Below are 16,621 nucleotides of genomic sequence, written 5' to 3' on the forward strand. Positions count from 1 at the left end.
GCAAGAACAGTCATTCAGGTTGTCCAGAAAAGAACAAGAGACAGCTCTGCAGCTGTGGATGTAACCTAAGTTCTTTTTTCTTGCTGCTGTCTCTGAACACATTAATAGAATTACTAAAGACCTCTTTGAAATACTGTTTAATTCTAGCAAGCAAATTCAGCATTTTAATCGGCCTGAGTTATGTTTTGTTAAGAATTGGTGGTGAGAAGTAATTAAAAAATTTTACGATTTGGTTCGGCGATGAGTTTACATTCAAGTGTGTCCTCAGGCTTATTTAAACTGTTGAAATCTTCCAAAGTGCTTCATAAAAAATGTCACATGCATCTTCCTATTTCTCCTGCCATATCTTTTCCAAAAATCTGCACGTGCTACTACCCCAAATTCTAATACGGTGCCTAGAGACTTACCATAGATGCCGGCCAACTTTTCTTAATTCTGGCAACTGCTATTTGTAATATGTTTACTGTTTTATAAAGTGAAAAATGGCATGCTTTTCTTATTTTAAGCCTCAGCTATAATGCTAGTGTCCGTGTGCAAGCACAAATGCATATGTAAGCTTTATAAAGGTAGCCTGAGTCACAGCGGAACAGGATCTGCCAATGTGGCTTATTTTGATGGTATCTGGTGTCTACTGTTTTCAAGGACAGTAGTTCGATTCAAACACAGTTCTGATAAGTGGCAGGTTTTCATGTCTTTAATGCCCTGACAAGGGCATCACTCTCAAGAGAGGGAGGTGAAACCATTTGGATGAGAATTTCTTCCCCTCTCCTTTGTGCTGACACACCAAGATAATGGACAATTAATAGCGAACCTTCTCTGCAGGGAAAGTCTAGGGTTATCACTAATACAAAAGTGCTCGGGAAGTGTTTGGATATGAAGGGGAGAGAGAAAAAATAGGCATAAAAACTACAGTGCAGGACCAGTGCAAAGCTTAACGTGCAGGTACAGGTTTTTTTCACCTGAAATTATGGTGAGTGATTTGTCAGTAGCAGCAGCTGCAACTTTTTAGACCTGGTTCACTGCTCTTGACATCAAGCAAAGGATAAGAAGAATCTTGCCATTTATATCCTTTCTGCAGGTGAGAAGGCTGGTTGCTATTTCCTGGAGATACCAGCTGGCAGGGCTGGCTGCTCTTAGTGTGTATGTCTTGTTGTAAAGTTTACTGCAGCAGGATATGGAGGACAGGTCTAAACAAACCACTTCTTCACCTTTGCTTCTGCTCCCCCAACAACATTTTAGGCTCACCTTCAGCCTCGCTGTTCCCATTTGTATCGCATGGGGATTATTTTCCTTTCCTGACCCTCAGCATGTACATTTCCCCGTGCTTGGAGGAAGGTTGCTTTCTACATGGCAAGTCTGTACAGCCCACAGTTTTTGCTTTGCTGTTCAATCCCAGCAAGACTCAGTCACTACTGGAACAGTCAGCAGCCCCCAAGTCACCTGGAGAGTCAGCTGGAGGTTGAAAGTCAACAGGCAAACTGCCTTGGGGATTATTATGGCAGCCACTTATGCACTGTACCTCTGTACCAGATCTAGTGATTGATGCTGTGACTGTGTGCCTCTGCTGTCCAAGTAAACAGAGCAAAGGCGTACAATGTTTCCTGAAGTTAGACAAACCAAAGATTAGTCTAAACTGAGCGTGGAACAGGTTAACTGATTTTTCTCTACCTTAAGCTTTCATTTGTCCCTAGAAGCACTGAGCTGTCAATACAGCGTACAGCTACTGATAAGTATGGGTTCTCCTCAGCCTGGAGAGATCTGTCTGATAAGATAAGATGGCCTTAAAAAAGAGAGAGAGAGAGAAAGTACGTTAACTGCTTTGACTGCAAAATACCCCCTGGTAGCCAGAGATAAGACACCTTGAGCTGCTCAGAAGACCTTAGACAGGATGTAAATGAAGCCAATAGGAAAAAAAAATCATTTCAAATCCAGCCACTGTTCTGCACTACTCTTATTTCCAGCCCTGACAGCAGAAGGCTTAATTTACTGTATTTCACACCGAGCTTCTATTCTACACTGAGGAAGCTACAAAGGATTGTTTTAGATATATGCTTTGACAAAGCAGAGATCTCTTTATTTCTGGAGAGGCCCCTATTTCAGACAGTTCATCATGAGTTTCAGCAGGCTTTGATGAGTGGAAATTATACAGAGAGGAAGGAAAATGCTGCCTTCTTCAAAGAATCTCTCCATCTTCCATAAGTAAATTGCCCAGTTAAGCCTTTATTACCATTAAAGAGCTGAATGAAGCATATGTGTATTAAATGCAACCCTCACCTTGCAAAATTCCAGAAGGATGGACTGGTGACCCGCAAGATAGGAAGGCAGGTGGTAGATGTGATATTTACAGGTGACAGCTTTATAGTAGCATTTGGTCTCCTGACTGTTCTCAACTGGGAAATTTGTCATATCCTACTTATGGGGGAGAGCACCTATTATTCAGTGAAAGCCACACATGCTAACCTGTGCCTATTGTATGCTGAGAGAGGGCTGTATTGCCTGGCACTGTGATTTGCCTATAGTGAATCGTAGAATCATTACAGTTGGAAAAGACCACTGAGATCGTCTAGTCCGACCAGAGAAAGGGTACCAGAGACATGCTGCTCCAAGGTGACAGTACTGCCTGACAGTAAGCATTTTTGTGCCATTCTGAGCACCAACTTAGCTTAAAAACCAAGGTTATCTTTGCTCGGGGACATCACTTTGAACAGCTGTGTGGCACATCTGCACTAACAGCCAGAGCTGGGGAAAAAAAAAAAAAAGAAAGCCTAAGATGTGATGTAAGTGAACTATAAGAAGCTAACTAGAAATTGTTCCAAAAGCAACCTCTCTGGGTCCTCCAGAGTTGGTCGGTGCCTTTTTTTTCTACCAAAAGTTTGTCAGGTATCTGTGGCTTGGCAGTCTCTGTGAACCACCCTATATTGAGCATCTGGGTGCCCATCACCTTTAATCAGCCTGCTGCTAAGCTCAGGGCACAGCAGGCACTTACAGTAGAAAGTGCTGTGTTCCTGGCTTCCCTATATAGGGGCCAAGTAGTTCGAGTACTAAATGGCATGAGGCCTAGATTCATTCCCTCAGCATCCTGAGGGGATTCAAAGCCCCGTTTCCTGCCTCTAAGCAGAAGGTCCTCGGATCTGCAGGGGTCTCTTCCCATGGAAGCTGGGCTCACTGGAGCAAAGAGCACCATATTCATGGGGCTGGTGGGAGCACATTTGAGAAAGGACTGTTAACCTACTGCGAATTACACTCAGTGCTGGGGCTCTTGCAGTCTGGAACTTGCACTTAGGTTTATTTTTGTTTTTCATCCAGCCACTCTTTAATGTATAAAGAGCCCAGTCCTCTCCTTTCCCAGCTGCATGCCCAAGCTGCGAGGTTGCAGACCTTTTCCTGCTTCCCCTCGGGGCCCCATGAATTCTGCTTTCTTTGCTTCTTAGGCTCCTGGAGACACCCAAGTCCCTTTGCAGATCTAGGTCCAGGAGTTTTCACCTGTGTAAATAAGACCGCCACCACATCTCTGTCATTTGAAGAAATAAGCAGTTCTGTGTTTATTTACTGTATTTCATTCTAGCACACTGTAAAATAACACCGCTATGTTTTTGAAAGCGTTAAGTGACAGCTTTGCTTTCTCTTGATCTTCATTCCCTTTTACTTTCCATTTCCTATAAAAAATGTTGCAATCTCTTTCCCTGGGCTTCTTTCAGATGCGATTATTTACTCCTTTCTTTCTTCTCACCTCACATTCCTTTCTTTTTGCTTCCCACCCCTTCCTTTTTTTTTTTTTTTTTCTTTGTCCTACTTTAGCCCCCATCCAAAATGTATCTTGCTGCTGTATTTCTGGTCTTGAGGCAATGAAGCAATGAATTGGGATGGTTGAAATAGAGGCACAGGTGGGAGGGACAGGCGCAGGCTGAGTGTGAGGTGCATCCCCCCCAGTCCCTGCAGACTTTCATGATTAAACTCTAGATTAACAGAAAGAAGGGCGATATTCAAATGAGAACCCAAGGTGGTGCTTGGCATCTCACGGGTTTCTGCCTGCAAATGCTGCTCAGGGGCTCCATCTTTTGTCTGAGCCTCCAGCTACGGAGGTTTTGACAGGCTGCCCATCTCCTCTCAGGGCTTGGGGGCTGGGTAGAAATGGGGGCTTGGAAGGCAGCTTTGAAGCGGGGGCTCAGTCAGCTTTTAGGGTGTGAGCCTCTGGATTATTTGATTTTGGAAAGGAAGGAAAGAAAGGAATGCTTTGCTGACACCGGACACGCTCCTTATGTTGTGACCTGTGAAAGAAAGCAGCAGCCTATTCATTTTAATACCCATATGCCATTGGAGAGTTACCTTTATGACCAAAACCATGGTATAGGGTCTCAGAAGCTTCAATGTACTTCTGCAGCTATCAGAAGGAGCTGCAGTTTAGGGAAAAATTGAAAGGACAGAGTTTCTTGGTCTTGTCGATGGGGGAGAGCATGACCCACTGAAAGCAGAACGCATGAGAAATTACTGGTGTCCAGTGAGGAGTCTGAACTCTTGTCCTCTAGTCGTGTGTTCTTCTTAGTAAGCAGCACAAATACTGTTATCAGCACATATTACAATGATTATTTTCTACTACAGTACTGATTAACTGAATCCCTACTTTTGGTACATGAGGTCGTTAACATGCAGATTCTTAGGAGACCACCGTTATGTGCACGTTTGCTAGAATATTTCAATAGGTTTTCTGCTCTCCAATTAGCTTGATTCTAAATGTAATTATTCTCAGGGTGATTTTTCCTGACCCTAGCTAGATGGAACAAGCCTGGTGGTCTCTGACTCATACCGTACAAACAAACAAACAACTACTAAGAGAAACAGCAACTTAACAGCGGAAGAAGTACAGTGTAAATGTGTTTGTCACATTGAAGCAGTGGACAAATGAGCTAATTTGAATCGCTTAGTGCTTGTACAGTCACAACAAAACAACCCCTGTAAATTAATTGTGTGACATGTGATTCCCAATTATGTAAAGCAGTATAATAAGCTTTGAGGATGGTGACTGCCATTAGTTATATGTAGAGGACTGTGGAAAATTACTTATTCTTTGCCTTGAGAGGCACAAAGTACAGGCTTCCTCAAACAAACGGAGGGTAGGTAGGTAGCTCTGTGTTCTCCTAGTTGCAAATTGGGTTTTGTGTGTCATCTGAAAGGTGAAGCAAGATGCAAACTGCTTATATTTCCTTTAATTTGGCTGTAGAAGACGGAAATCATTGGGCTCCGTCTGTTCAAATGATCTTTAAGCAACAACTGAGGCAAACATTTACGCTCCTCTTTACATATGTAATAGTAATATATCTTGTGAAGAAGACATAATGGAACTGGAGGCTTAGGTTACCTTAGGAGAGCGATACAGGAATGTTAACTACTTGTCTAAGCACTAAAGGCATTTTATTAAAGCAAGCAGGTTTTTTCCTGGGAGGTATTAAAGCATCTTATTTGTTATTTCTCGGAGCTGCCTTTCTTATGAAATTTAACATGGGGAGACCTCCCTACCAGCTGTCTGGGTTTTGTTGATCAGGAACCCCTGTATGTTCTTGCTCCAGCCAGTAATCTTAACTGTTAATGCATTTAATTGGTATTCCCAAAGTAGTTTTGAAATATTGATAGATTTTAAAAACATCTGTAAATTATAAATAATTTTTAAAGTTCACTTTTCTCTTTTGAATGCCCATTACAGAGTATTACTTTTCAAGCCATTTAATAAGTTATGAGACAAATGAGGGAGTTTAATGTGGGGTCACCGATGTGAAAAAAATGTGATGGTTATATTAAAGTTGCAGTTTGGAGTTTTTCCAAAACTGTGTGTCTTTCTATAGAAATAAACAAATGGAGAATATGATATAATGATATATATTTTATTTAGAGTTACTTTAAGGGTAGGTATTCTCTGCAAATTCTATTAAAATCTTCAAAATCATAGTTTCTTTTAGTGGCCTGTATGTTAGGACCTAGCTGAAGCCATGTTAATGCCTAAATGCTATGCTTTGATCTTGTTACTTAGATATATTCCACACACTGCACCATATTGTTTTATTTCAGTAATATCCAACCTCTTCATTTTCCATTTGTTCACACCTGCATATTCCCTTAAGATTGCTTATCTCATTTTCAAGGTAGCCCTGTAGACAATTAGTGGTGATAGTAATATAAAATGTGTCCAGCACTAAAACCTGAAACAGCCATTACAAGTAAACTATATGATATATAATAACTGCTCCACTCAATTACCTGCAGAAAAATGCAAAGATTCAAAGCTGTGGAGATCTATCATACATCCACTTAACTGACCTACCTATCTGCTGCTTAGTCCTTCCTTTGCTACCATTTGAATTCCATCTTGTGGTTTGTTATTGGGTAAAATGGCAATGCTGTATGTTGTCCATTCAAACATTTCAATATTTATATGAGCACAGCTGCTTGTATACAGTTTTGTGTGGACAACTCTTTGGCTGATGGGGAGAAAATAAGTAACATCTACACCATGATTCAATGCATACATGTGCTATACACAGTCATCAATCTATTGCATGTGAAGGATGTATTATAAGATGTGTTTATGTTCTGCCGCTTGACATTTGTCATTTCGAGTATGCATCCCTTCCAGTGTATCCACCGTTACAAATTTTGTCCCTTGCTATGTGGTACTTCAGATTGGGTCCTGTAGGATGGAATGTGACCGGTCTGCCATTACCACTAGCTGGGCAAACCAGTAAGAGAGTTTCTGTAAGGCTTGGAGCTGGGGATGTCGATCAGCTGAATGGCTATGCTTTCTCCTTGGTTGGGTCCATTCGCTTCAGCTTTTTGCCAGCTCTGTGTTTCAGAGTGGAGGAGAAAGGATTTTTCTGGCAGGATAGCTCAAACCTGGGAGATACGAGTTCTCCTTCCTCCCTTGTACAGATTACATTTGTAACCTGAGGCAAACTGCTCCACTTTTCTGTGCTCCAGTTACATGAGCAGCAAAATAGGGAAAACAGAAAACTTCTTTTTATAAGATATTGAGAATATTAATTAATTTGTAGTTGTAAACTCTATCAGAGGAATGTTATATATTATGATGCATGAAGATTTGCTGACATTTTCTCTAGGAAGATGACCATTTGTCAAGAGGCAGCAAAAATATGTTTAAATCATAAAGTAAAATAAGGCATGATAAAGCAAGTGCCCAAAGTGTATTCCAACCAAAACGTGCCCATGTCATAAACCTTCCTGGTGACTAAATAATGTTTTTCTGAAGCAGTACTGTTATTTCAGTCAGCAGTGCTAGGGAAAAGATCACATTTAAGACTTCACAACTACTGAGGTTGGCACATGAGCGGCTGGCTGTGAACTCCACAGAGGTGCTTTTGTGCCTGGATGCTCCCCCTTCTTCCCTCCCCCTTCTATGGGATAACTCCTTCTGGTATTACTTCACTTTTCTGTTAGTGAGCACTTTCCCCCATAAATATGACTGAACAGGTGTTACTCTGCTACTAACTGAGTTTCCAGCTGTCCTCCTCCAGCACAGACCAGGCAAAATCTGTTGTTTAGTCCTATTAGACAGACCAGAGAACTATCAAGCCTGAGATGGAGGTCTTCCTTGCAGGATATGGTAGGTTTGTTGCCAGAAGATGGTCAGGAAGGCCTGGCTGGCTAACAAAGACAGTCCTTCAGCTGCTGGGTGTAGTTCCAGTTTTGCATCCCCTTTGGCAGCAGCACAGAGACTGCTGCAGTGTGGCCAGCCAGCAAAATTAGGAAATAAGGACCTCTTTTATTTACTCAGGCTGCTGAATCATGGGCATTTCTGTCTGCTTGGAGAAAAGTCAGGCAGCTCTACTTTCCACTGGAAGTCTCAGGAGTGCTTGGTACTTTCATCTCAGAGTGTTCGCACACTTGTTTTAATGTGCTTTATGGAAATGGTGAAACTCAGCAAGTACAGTTGGTGGAGAAAAACATCTGCACTAACTATTCACACACATTTGCATCCTTAAATAGACTTTTAGGACTTTTAGCTGATTTCCAGTGAAGTTTTTCAGTTGCAAGTGCTAGAGCTTTCTTAGAGGCAGTGAGTGTGAAGTGACTGGTTCCAAAAATTAAAAATTTACGTGGACATGTTAAGTGCATCACACTGAAACTCAGAATAGTTGCCGCGACACAGAAAAAGCATTTACGGTAAGTAGCACTTAGTGAGTGGCAAAGGATAAAGAATACGTCGATACAGAAAATATATTTTAAAACTCCATAAACACTCCGTGGTGTACCTGGAACCCTCCCCTGCCCCCAGATAGTTGTATGCCACTCCTGGGGGCTTGTATCTGAATTTCATCCAGAGTCTTTGAAAACAGCTTGCGATAACATTTGAAGTCAGTATTTGTAATGTTGACATAGCTCAGTGGGTAGGTGTCTGCTGATTTATATGCACACGCATGTATGCAGAGTAGCAGCGAACTGTTCGTGTTTTCTATCAGAGTGACTGACAAAAAGGGGTTGGGAGTCTTTTATCTCATCAGCAGGCCAAGCTTCACCCCCAGCATAAAGTCAGGTCTGTGTGAAGTGCCCGTGGAAGGGGAAGAGGTGGGGTTGGAGCTTAGAGCCTGTTGCTGCTCACTGAATGCCACCTCGTGAACACAGCCTCAGCACGTGGTGGCACGTGGTGGACTACAGCCATTTAGAAATCAGTGGTTGCGTGTGGTGCAGCATCCTCACGGGAAAGATCTGCTACAGCCCCTCAGCTCACATGTGAGCGTGGGGAATGTTGTGAGTCCATACTGCACATCATTCGCCGCGCTCACATTGGAGTCCATACAACAAAAGCCAATCTGCAGCAAGGCATTTCCCTCGTCAGCAGGAGCAAGTACCCTCCATAGATTGTCAGTGGCCTGCAGGCCCTGCCACAAGCCCTTGATGTGAGTACATGCAAAGGCCCTCCTGGAGCAGCAGTCACCTGGGGGTAGGCCGGGAAGCCATGCTAGCCGCCCTGTGACACTCATGCACAGGAAAATCCTGTTGACCTCCATGATGTGCCATGCTGGGTTCCCCAGGCCTGGCTGGGAGGAAGCGGTTCTTCAGGAGCACAGGAAGGTCAGATTTTCAGATTTCAAGCAACATAAATGGATGCTTTACTAGTGGTTTGCTTTCTTCCTTTTTGCTTCAAGAGAAGTGCTGTGCAGGATTAATATGGGCTTGGATTAAAAGCCCTGACAGCAGTGTGACATGCAAAAACACTTGTGTTTGCTGGCTTTAAAGTAAGAACTGGCTCTGTGCTGTAATAACACTGTTCCTCCTCCACTATTTTTTTTTAACCTTGCAAATTAACCCATGCAAGAGGAGAACTGGATGGGGGAAAAGGAGCTGCCATTGCTTGTCCTGTGGTCATTCTCAGCACTTGATCGCAACCCTCTGCCAGTCCAGCGTCCCACTGGCGCTCACAGGCCAAATGGAATAGTTGTATAAGAGGTAAACCCAGGCAGGCAGATAGTAGCCACAAGAAGAAGGTGATTTACTATTGTGTCAGTGATAATGCACCATTTATAATGCTTACTATATATTCCTCTAAACATTTCTACAATAATACATCATTTTTGAATGGGATATACATTTTAACAATAAATTTGGTTACAAAATATGTGGCCGAGGCAGTTGCAGGCTATTTTTCTTTGTTCCGTTGCTTGACATAAATTTCTGTTTATCATCTGGCAACGTCCATATGTAAGAAATATATTTGATTTTTAAAGGACAGAAGCTTTTCCGCTTAAGAAACCTGGCTGAAAATGTTCATCTGAAATAAAATGTAACAAAAGTTTACATTTTTTCTATGAGTAATTTTTCCATTGCTATGATCGTTTCCAATTTTAGAGTCAAACCCAGCAATTTGAAAGGGCTGTACACAGATTTGCATCAAAAGTCTCCCATGAATATTCCAGTCATTAACGTACCAACTTGAAAACTCAACTGCTTGGTATCATTTAGTAACTATGACAATAAGTAATGTTGCTTTAGTACGCTGCAAAGCATTTCAGTAGATGATAGTAGTTTTGTTGGAGGAAAGGAATTTTTGTTTAGTTTTTTTTTCTTAACAAAACTGACACCTTTGCTTTCAGTTCAAATTTGGGTTGCTTAGGCTTGGGATTGCTTTTTTATTTAAGTGTAACTAATGCAGATTCATACATAGATAAATGCAGGTATGTACCGGGGTATGTGTGCTTATGTGTGTGCATGCGTGAGAAAGGTGAGTGTACTTTGTGAACCTCCCCCCACCTCGAGAGGTAAACAAGAGGATAAAAAACATGGAATTCCAGCTTATGCTGAAAAGCATTGTGTCAGTGGGCAAGGATCCAGGAATGGTGTTTGGTTGTTTTCTCAGAGTTCGATGGTTACCATCTGGCATTGATAGGGAGATGGCGTTGTCATCAGTTTCGAGATGCAGGAAAGAAATGAATACTCATCTGTTTCCTGTGGATAAGCAAGACGTTGATCATCTAGTAAAATCTTGTTACCTTAAAGAAAACATGCTTGGAATTTGTTTACATAATATACACCAGCTCCAATTTTTATGTTAGTGTAGCAGTTTGTTTGAGAGAAGGATGGAGATGTAAAGAAACAGCGTTTTTCAAAAGCACCCTAAGAAAGACATTTTTCAAACAGGTTTATCTTGTCTCTGCTTTATTATTGTAATTAATTTTACTTTTCAAAGGAAGAAAACCACCAAGTGTTACCCATGGAATAGAATAAAATGATTATTTGATTTAGAGTGATCTTTCAAGCATTCTTATGAGTTGTAGTCATTGTAGCATTGTAGTTCATGCTTAAAACAAAAGGTGTAAAAATTGTAGAGCACACCTGGTTAAAAAAACACCAATTATGACTTGCCCTGTGTAAAGGTGAGATTATATCATGGATAGCTAGTTTAATTTATCATCTGGCTAGCATTCCTGTTTTGTCTTTTCCTTGTTACTCATAAATCTTTCAGCTTTTATCATAAGTGTTTATCATTTTTCCTGTTTCCAGTTTTCCACAAGTTGCTTTGTCTGTGATCACCTCACAGTACAGGTTCTGCTAGACAGAGGAAGTTCAGCTGGCTGAGGCTTTTGCAAAAAGGAAGAAATGGTGGGCAACCTCTTGAACTTGAAAAAGGAAAAAAAAAAAGTGGTTCACATTTGACCCTTGTGAAACTTTCTAATTTTCCGTCAGCTTGGCTGTTGGTTTGCTAGTTTGTTTTGAACATTTGGTGATCTAGCTGCCAGCTTTCAGGAACTGAATTGCATAGTTATTGGAGAAATCTGGTTACACTTTGTTAGAGAAAAGGTTACCATTTATACTGTTGCCCGGTTCCTCCCCTGTAATTTTTTGTATTAGTGTTTAGAATAACAGTCAAGACTCTCTCACTAATAGCCTACATTCAAAATCAACTTCAAGAGGAAAAAAAAAATTGAGACAAAGCAGAGGGAATTTTTTTTATTAAATATTAGGAATGTGGGTTGACTATATTAATTTTAAATCATTCCTGTAATATTTTCTCCTTTCCTTTGACTCTTCAGATGCTCACATAATATGCAAATCATTTTCCAATGGATACAAAAGAAACATTAAGTATATTAAAATCTGCATTTTAATAAATGTGTCAGTGTATAATACATATCCTGCAACTGAGAAAAAAAAAGATAAAAAAGCAATAAAAAGGTAATATAGGCACAGAAGTATTTAATAACTTTTAATGTTTTACAATCGGATAAAAATAAATGTGGTCTTGAAGCTGTTTGATACAGGTTTAAGAAATGCCCTAGTCTGAGTTTAATATGTTTTGGCTCTTTAGGAATAGCAGGTCTGTGTTGTTCGTGTGCATCTGATATCTCCTTTGACCTGTAGGGATTAAGCTTGTGGACATGTTTCTTTTTCATTTCAGATGGAGTGGATGTTGAGGATGACCCCACTTGCTCATGGCCAGCATCATCACCTTCCAGCAAGGACCAGACTTCCCCGAGCCATGGAGAAGGTTGTGATTTTGGTGAAGAGGAAGGAGGCCCAGGGTTGCCCTATCAGTGCCAGTTTTGTGACAAATCGTTCAGCCGCCTCAGCTACTTAAAGCACCACGAGCAAAGTCACAGTGACAAACTCCCTTTCAAATGCACATATTGCAGTCGTCTCTTCAAACACAAACGAAGCAGGGACCGCCACATAAAGCTTCATACGGGAGACAAGAAATATCACTGCAGTGAGTGTGATGCAGCATTCTCAAGGAGTGATCATCTTAAAATTCACTTAAAGACTCATACGTCCAACAAGCCATATAAATGTGCCATTTGTAGACGTGGATTCCTGTCATCTAGTTCGCTGCACGGCCACATGCAGGTTCACGAGAGGAACAAGGATGGCTCTCAGTCTGCTTCCCGGATGGAGGACTGGAAAATGAAGGACACTCAGAAGTGCAGTCAGTGTGAAGAAGGCTTTGATTTTCCTGAGGATCTTCAGAAGCACATTGCGGAATGTCACCCTGAGTGTTCTCCTAATGAAGACCGATCTGCTCTTCAGTGTGTTTATTGTCACGAACTCTTTGTAGAGGAAACGTCTCTGGTGAATCACATGGAGCAGGCTCATAATGGTGAGAAGAAGAATTCATGCAGCATTTGCTCTGAGAACTTTCACACTGTGGAAGAGCTGTACAGCCACATGGACAGTCACCAGCAACCAGAATCATGCAACCACAGCAACAGCCCATCATTGGTAACTGTTGGCTATACCTCAGTCTCAAGTACCACTCCAGATTCCAATCTCTCTGTGGATAGTTCAACGATGGTGGAAACGGCTCCCCCTATACCAAAAGGCCGTGGAAGGAAGCGGGCAGCTCAGCAAGTGCCAGATATCACTGGTCCTTCAAGTAAACAGGCAAAAGTTACCTATAGCTGCATTTATTGCAACAAACAGTTATTTTCCAGCCTCGCAGTTTTGCAGATACACCTGAAAACTATGCATTTAGATAAACCTGAACAAGCCCATATCTGTCAGTACTGTTTGGAGGTATTGCCATCTCTCTACAATCTGAACGAGCATCTTAAGCAAGTCCATGAAGCTCCGGATCCAGGGCTGATTGTTTCCACCATGCCTGCGATGGTGTACCAGTGCAACTTCTGCTCTGAAGTGTTCAATGACCTCAACACTCTTCAGGAGCATATCCGATGTTCTCATGGATTTGCCAACCCTGCTGCTAAGGACAGTAATGCGTTCTTTTGTCCCCATTGCTACATGGGGTTTCTTACAGATTCTTCTCTGGAAGAGCATATTAGACAAGTCCATTGTGATCTTAGCAGTTCCCGTTTTGGTTCCCCTGTGCTCGGAACCCCAAAAGATCCAGTAGTGGAAGTGTATTCTTGTTCTTACTGTACAAATTCTCCAATATTTAATAGCGTTCTTAAATTGAACAAGCATATCAAGGAGAACCATAAGAACATTCCTTTGGCACTGAATTACATCCACAATGGAAAAAAATCCAGAGCCATGAGTCCCTTATCTCCTGTAACGATTGAGCAGACCTCTTTAAAAATGATGCAGGCAGTTGGAGGTGCTCCTCCTCGTCCTGCAGGTGAATATATTTGTAATCAGTGTGGTGCTAAGTATACTTCCTTAGACGGTTTTCAGACTCATTTAAAAACACATCTTGATACTGTCCTGCCAAAACTGACCTGCCCTCAGTGCAACAAGGAATTTCCAAATCAGGAGTCTCTGCTGAAGCATGTTACCATTCATTTTATGATCACCTCAACCTACTACATCTGTGAAAGCTGTGACAAGCAGTTTACTTCTGTGGATGACTTGCAGAAGCACCTACTAGACATGCATACATTTGTATTCTTCCGCTGCACCCTGTGCCAAGAGGTTTTTGACTCCAAAGTCTCTATCCAACTACACTTGGCTGTGAAGCACAGCAATGAAAAGAAGGTATATAGATGTACGTCTTGCAACTGGGATTTCCGCAATGAGACTGACCTACAGCTTCATGTTAAACACAACCACTTGGAGAACCAAGGCAAAGTGCACAAGTGCATCTTCTGTGGTGAGTCCTTTGGTACAGAGGTGGAGCTGCAGTGCCATATTACTACGCACAGCAAGAAGTACAACTGCAAGTTCTGCAGCAAAGCTTTCCATGCCATCATCCTGCTGGAAAAGCACCTAAGGGAAAAGCATTGTGTTTTTGAAACAAAAACTCCAAACTGTGGGACGAATGGGGCATCTGAGCAGGTTCAGAAGGAAGAAGTGGAGCTCCAGACCTTGTTGACAAATAGCCAGGAGTCCCATAACAGCCACGATGGCAGCGAAGAGGATGTGGACACATCTGAGCCTATGTATGGCTGTGACATCTGTGGAGCAGCTTACACCATGGAGACTCTCCTGCAAAACCACCAGCTTCGAGACCACAACATTCGACCTGGAGAGAGTGCCATAGTGAAGAAAAAGGCTGAACTCATTAAGGGGAATTACAAGTGTAATGTGTGTTCTCGAACATTCTTCTCTGAAAACGGGCTCCGAGAACACATGCAGACACACTTGGGACCAGTGAAACATTACATGTGCCCAATCTGTGGCGAGCGGTTTCCATCTCTTCTGACTCTTACTGAACATAAAGTCACACACAGTAAGAGCCTGGACACTGGAAACTGCAGGATTTGCAAGATGCCTCTGCAGAGTGAGGAGGAATTTTTAGAGCATTGCCAGATGCACCCTGACTTGAGGAACTCTTTGACAGGGTTCCGCTGCGTGGTGTGCATGCAGACTGTGACCTCCACGTTGGAACTGAAAATCCACGGCACATTCCACATGCAGAAAACTGGAAATGGTTCTGCCGTGCAGTCTACGGGGCGCGCACAGCATCTCCAGAAACTGTACAAGTGTGCTTCTTGCCTGAAGGAATTTCGTTCAAAACAGGATTTAGTGAAACTTGACATCAATGGTCTACCATATGGTCTGTGTGCTAGCTGTGTTAATCTCAGTAAAAGTGGTAGTCCAAGTGTCAACATCCCTTCAAGCAGTAACAGACAAGGCATGGGCCAAAATGAGAACTTGAGTTCCATTGAGAACAAAAGCAAGGCAGGGGGACTGAAGACTCGATGTTCTAGTTGCAATGTTAAATTTGAATCAGAAAGTGAACTCCAAAACCATATTCAGTCAATCCACAGAGAGCTTGTTCCAGACAGCAACAGTACACAGCTGAAAACACCACAAGTATCTCCAATGCCCAGAATCAGCCCCTCCCAAACTGAAGAGGTAACCCTTTTTATTTTGCTCTTGACACCTTCCATCCTTTTAGAAAAAATCCCCCTTTTTTCAAGTCGTCTCGTCACTTGTCATGAAATTCTTAGGCTGAACCATGTTACATTTCCATCTGTAGCTATTAGCTAGTAATTACTTGCTTCTTGATATGCCTTACATCTTGGATTGAATTGTGCGGAATAGGACTAATTCCAGTCTCCCTAGGATATTGTCTTCTGTATCACTGAGGAGACCTATCTTCATGCCAGCACAACTGAGATCTGGAATCTTACCCTAGCTCTGTTAATGCGTTGGAATCCCCAGCTAGGAGTTGTGCTTACGGCAGGGAGCATTAATGACAGAGGAGTAGAACGCAGTGAGCCAAAATGCTGGCATAAGGGGTAGATTTTTAAAAAATATTTGTGAACAACAAACTGCGGTTGGTTTTTTTCTTTGCAAATTGTGTTGTAGACATTGATTTTCTCACTTACAGCATATTTGGATTAAATAGAAGTGCAACACTAGCCTAAGGTAAACTGGGAAATGCGTCCTTCAGAGGCAGTTCCTTGTTTTACTTTTCTTTCCGTTCCCGATGAACAGATTTTGATGCTGCTGAAGCACCTAGTGCCTGATGAATGAAATCCTGTTCATGCAGTGTAACTTAGAAAATTAATCTACGTTTCAGAAAAAAAGCAAAGGGTCAAACTCTTAAAAGATCTCATCTGCTTTCTCAGACTCGAGTGACCAAGAAATAATGGCTGTATGGGGAGTACAGGGGGAATGTAGGGGAGTCATTTACTGACTGAAGGGAATCTGTTTTATCTCTGATCTTCAGAAATACTAGCAATAGAATGACCGAAAACTAGTATTTTAGGCACGGTATTTTGCATCATAACCTATTGTAGTTCAGGAAACCTTAAAACACAGCACACACAAATTAAAAGAAATAATAGCTTTTGTTTCGAAGAAGCTTATAACATGTAATGATGCAAGTGTGTTGTAACCCATCACTGTGAATGCATATGGATACCCTGTGGTTAAAGAGCTGCTCTTCCGTCTCTTTCATCACTCCCTGTTTGTGAGCCCATCTGTTGGGCAAGAAATCTCTTAGCCTGTCACCCAGTAGACGTGCAAATTGGAGGGCGGGGGGGAAGCAGAGAGAAGGAGGGGTGATGCATAAGGATGTGTGGTTCAAGAGGTAAGTGTGGAGCTACTGAGAATATAGCTGGGAGGAGGCCACTGAAGCAGCACAGGACCTGGTGTGTTACCAAGAGGAACACTCCAGCTGGGAGATGAAAGTGTAATACCAGTCAGGATGCATCCACCAGAGAAAGACTCCGTGCTTTCATGACATCTGCATCTCCAGTGTGCAAACTGCGGGTTA

The 16,621-nt window shown here is 42.1% G+C and overlaps 1 protein-coding gene across 9 annotated transcripts in view; it reads left to right on the top strand.

The window, feature by feature from the left end:
* Positions 1-16,621, top strand: part of ZNF521 (zinc finger protein 521) — a 231,554-nt gene that overhangs the window by 83,760 nt on the left and 131,173 nt on the right. For all 9 annotated transcript variants that reach the window (XM_048938682.1, XM_048938674.1, XM_048938677.1 and 6 more), the window contains one exon: positions 11,900-15,252. In XM_048938682.1, the coding sequence (XP_048794639.1) occupies positions 12,340-15,252 (2,913 nt within the window). In that variant the 5' untranslated portion in view covers positions 11,900-12,339. The remainder of the gene's footprint in view (positions 1-11,899; positions 15,253-16,621) is intronic.

The sequence above is a fragment of the Lagopus muta genome, chromosome 3, assembly GCF_023343835.1.
Source record: "Lagopus muta isolate bLagMut1 chromosome 3, bLagMut1 primary, whole genome shotgun sequence".
Lineage (NCBI taxonomy): Eukaryota > Metazoa > Chordata > Aves > Galliformes > Phasianidae > Lagopus > Lagopus muta.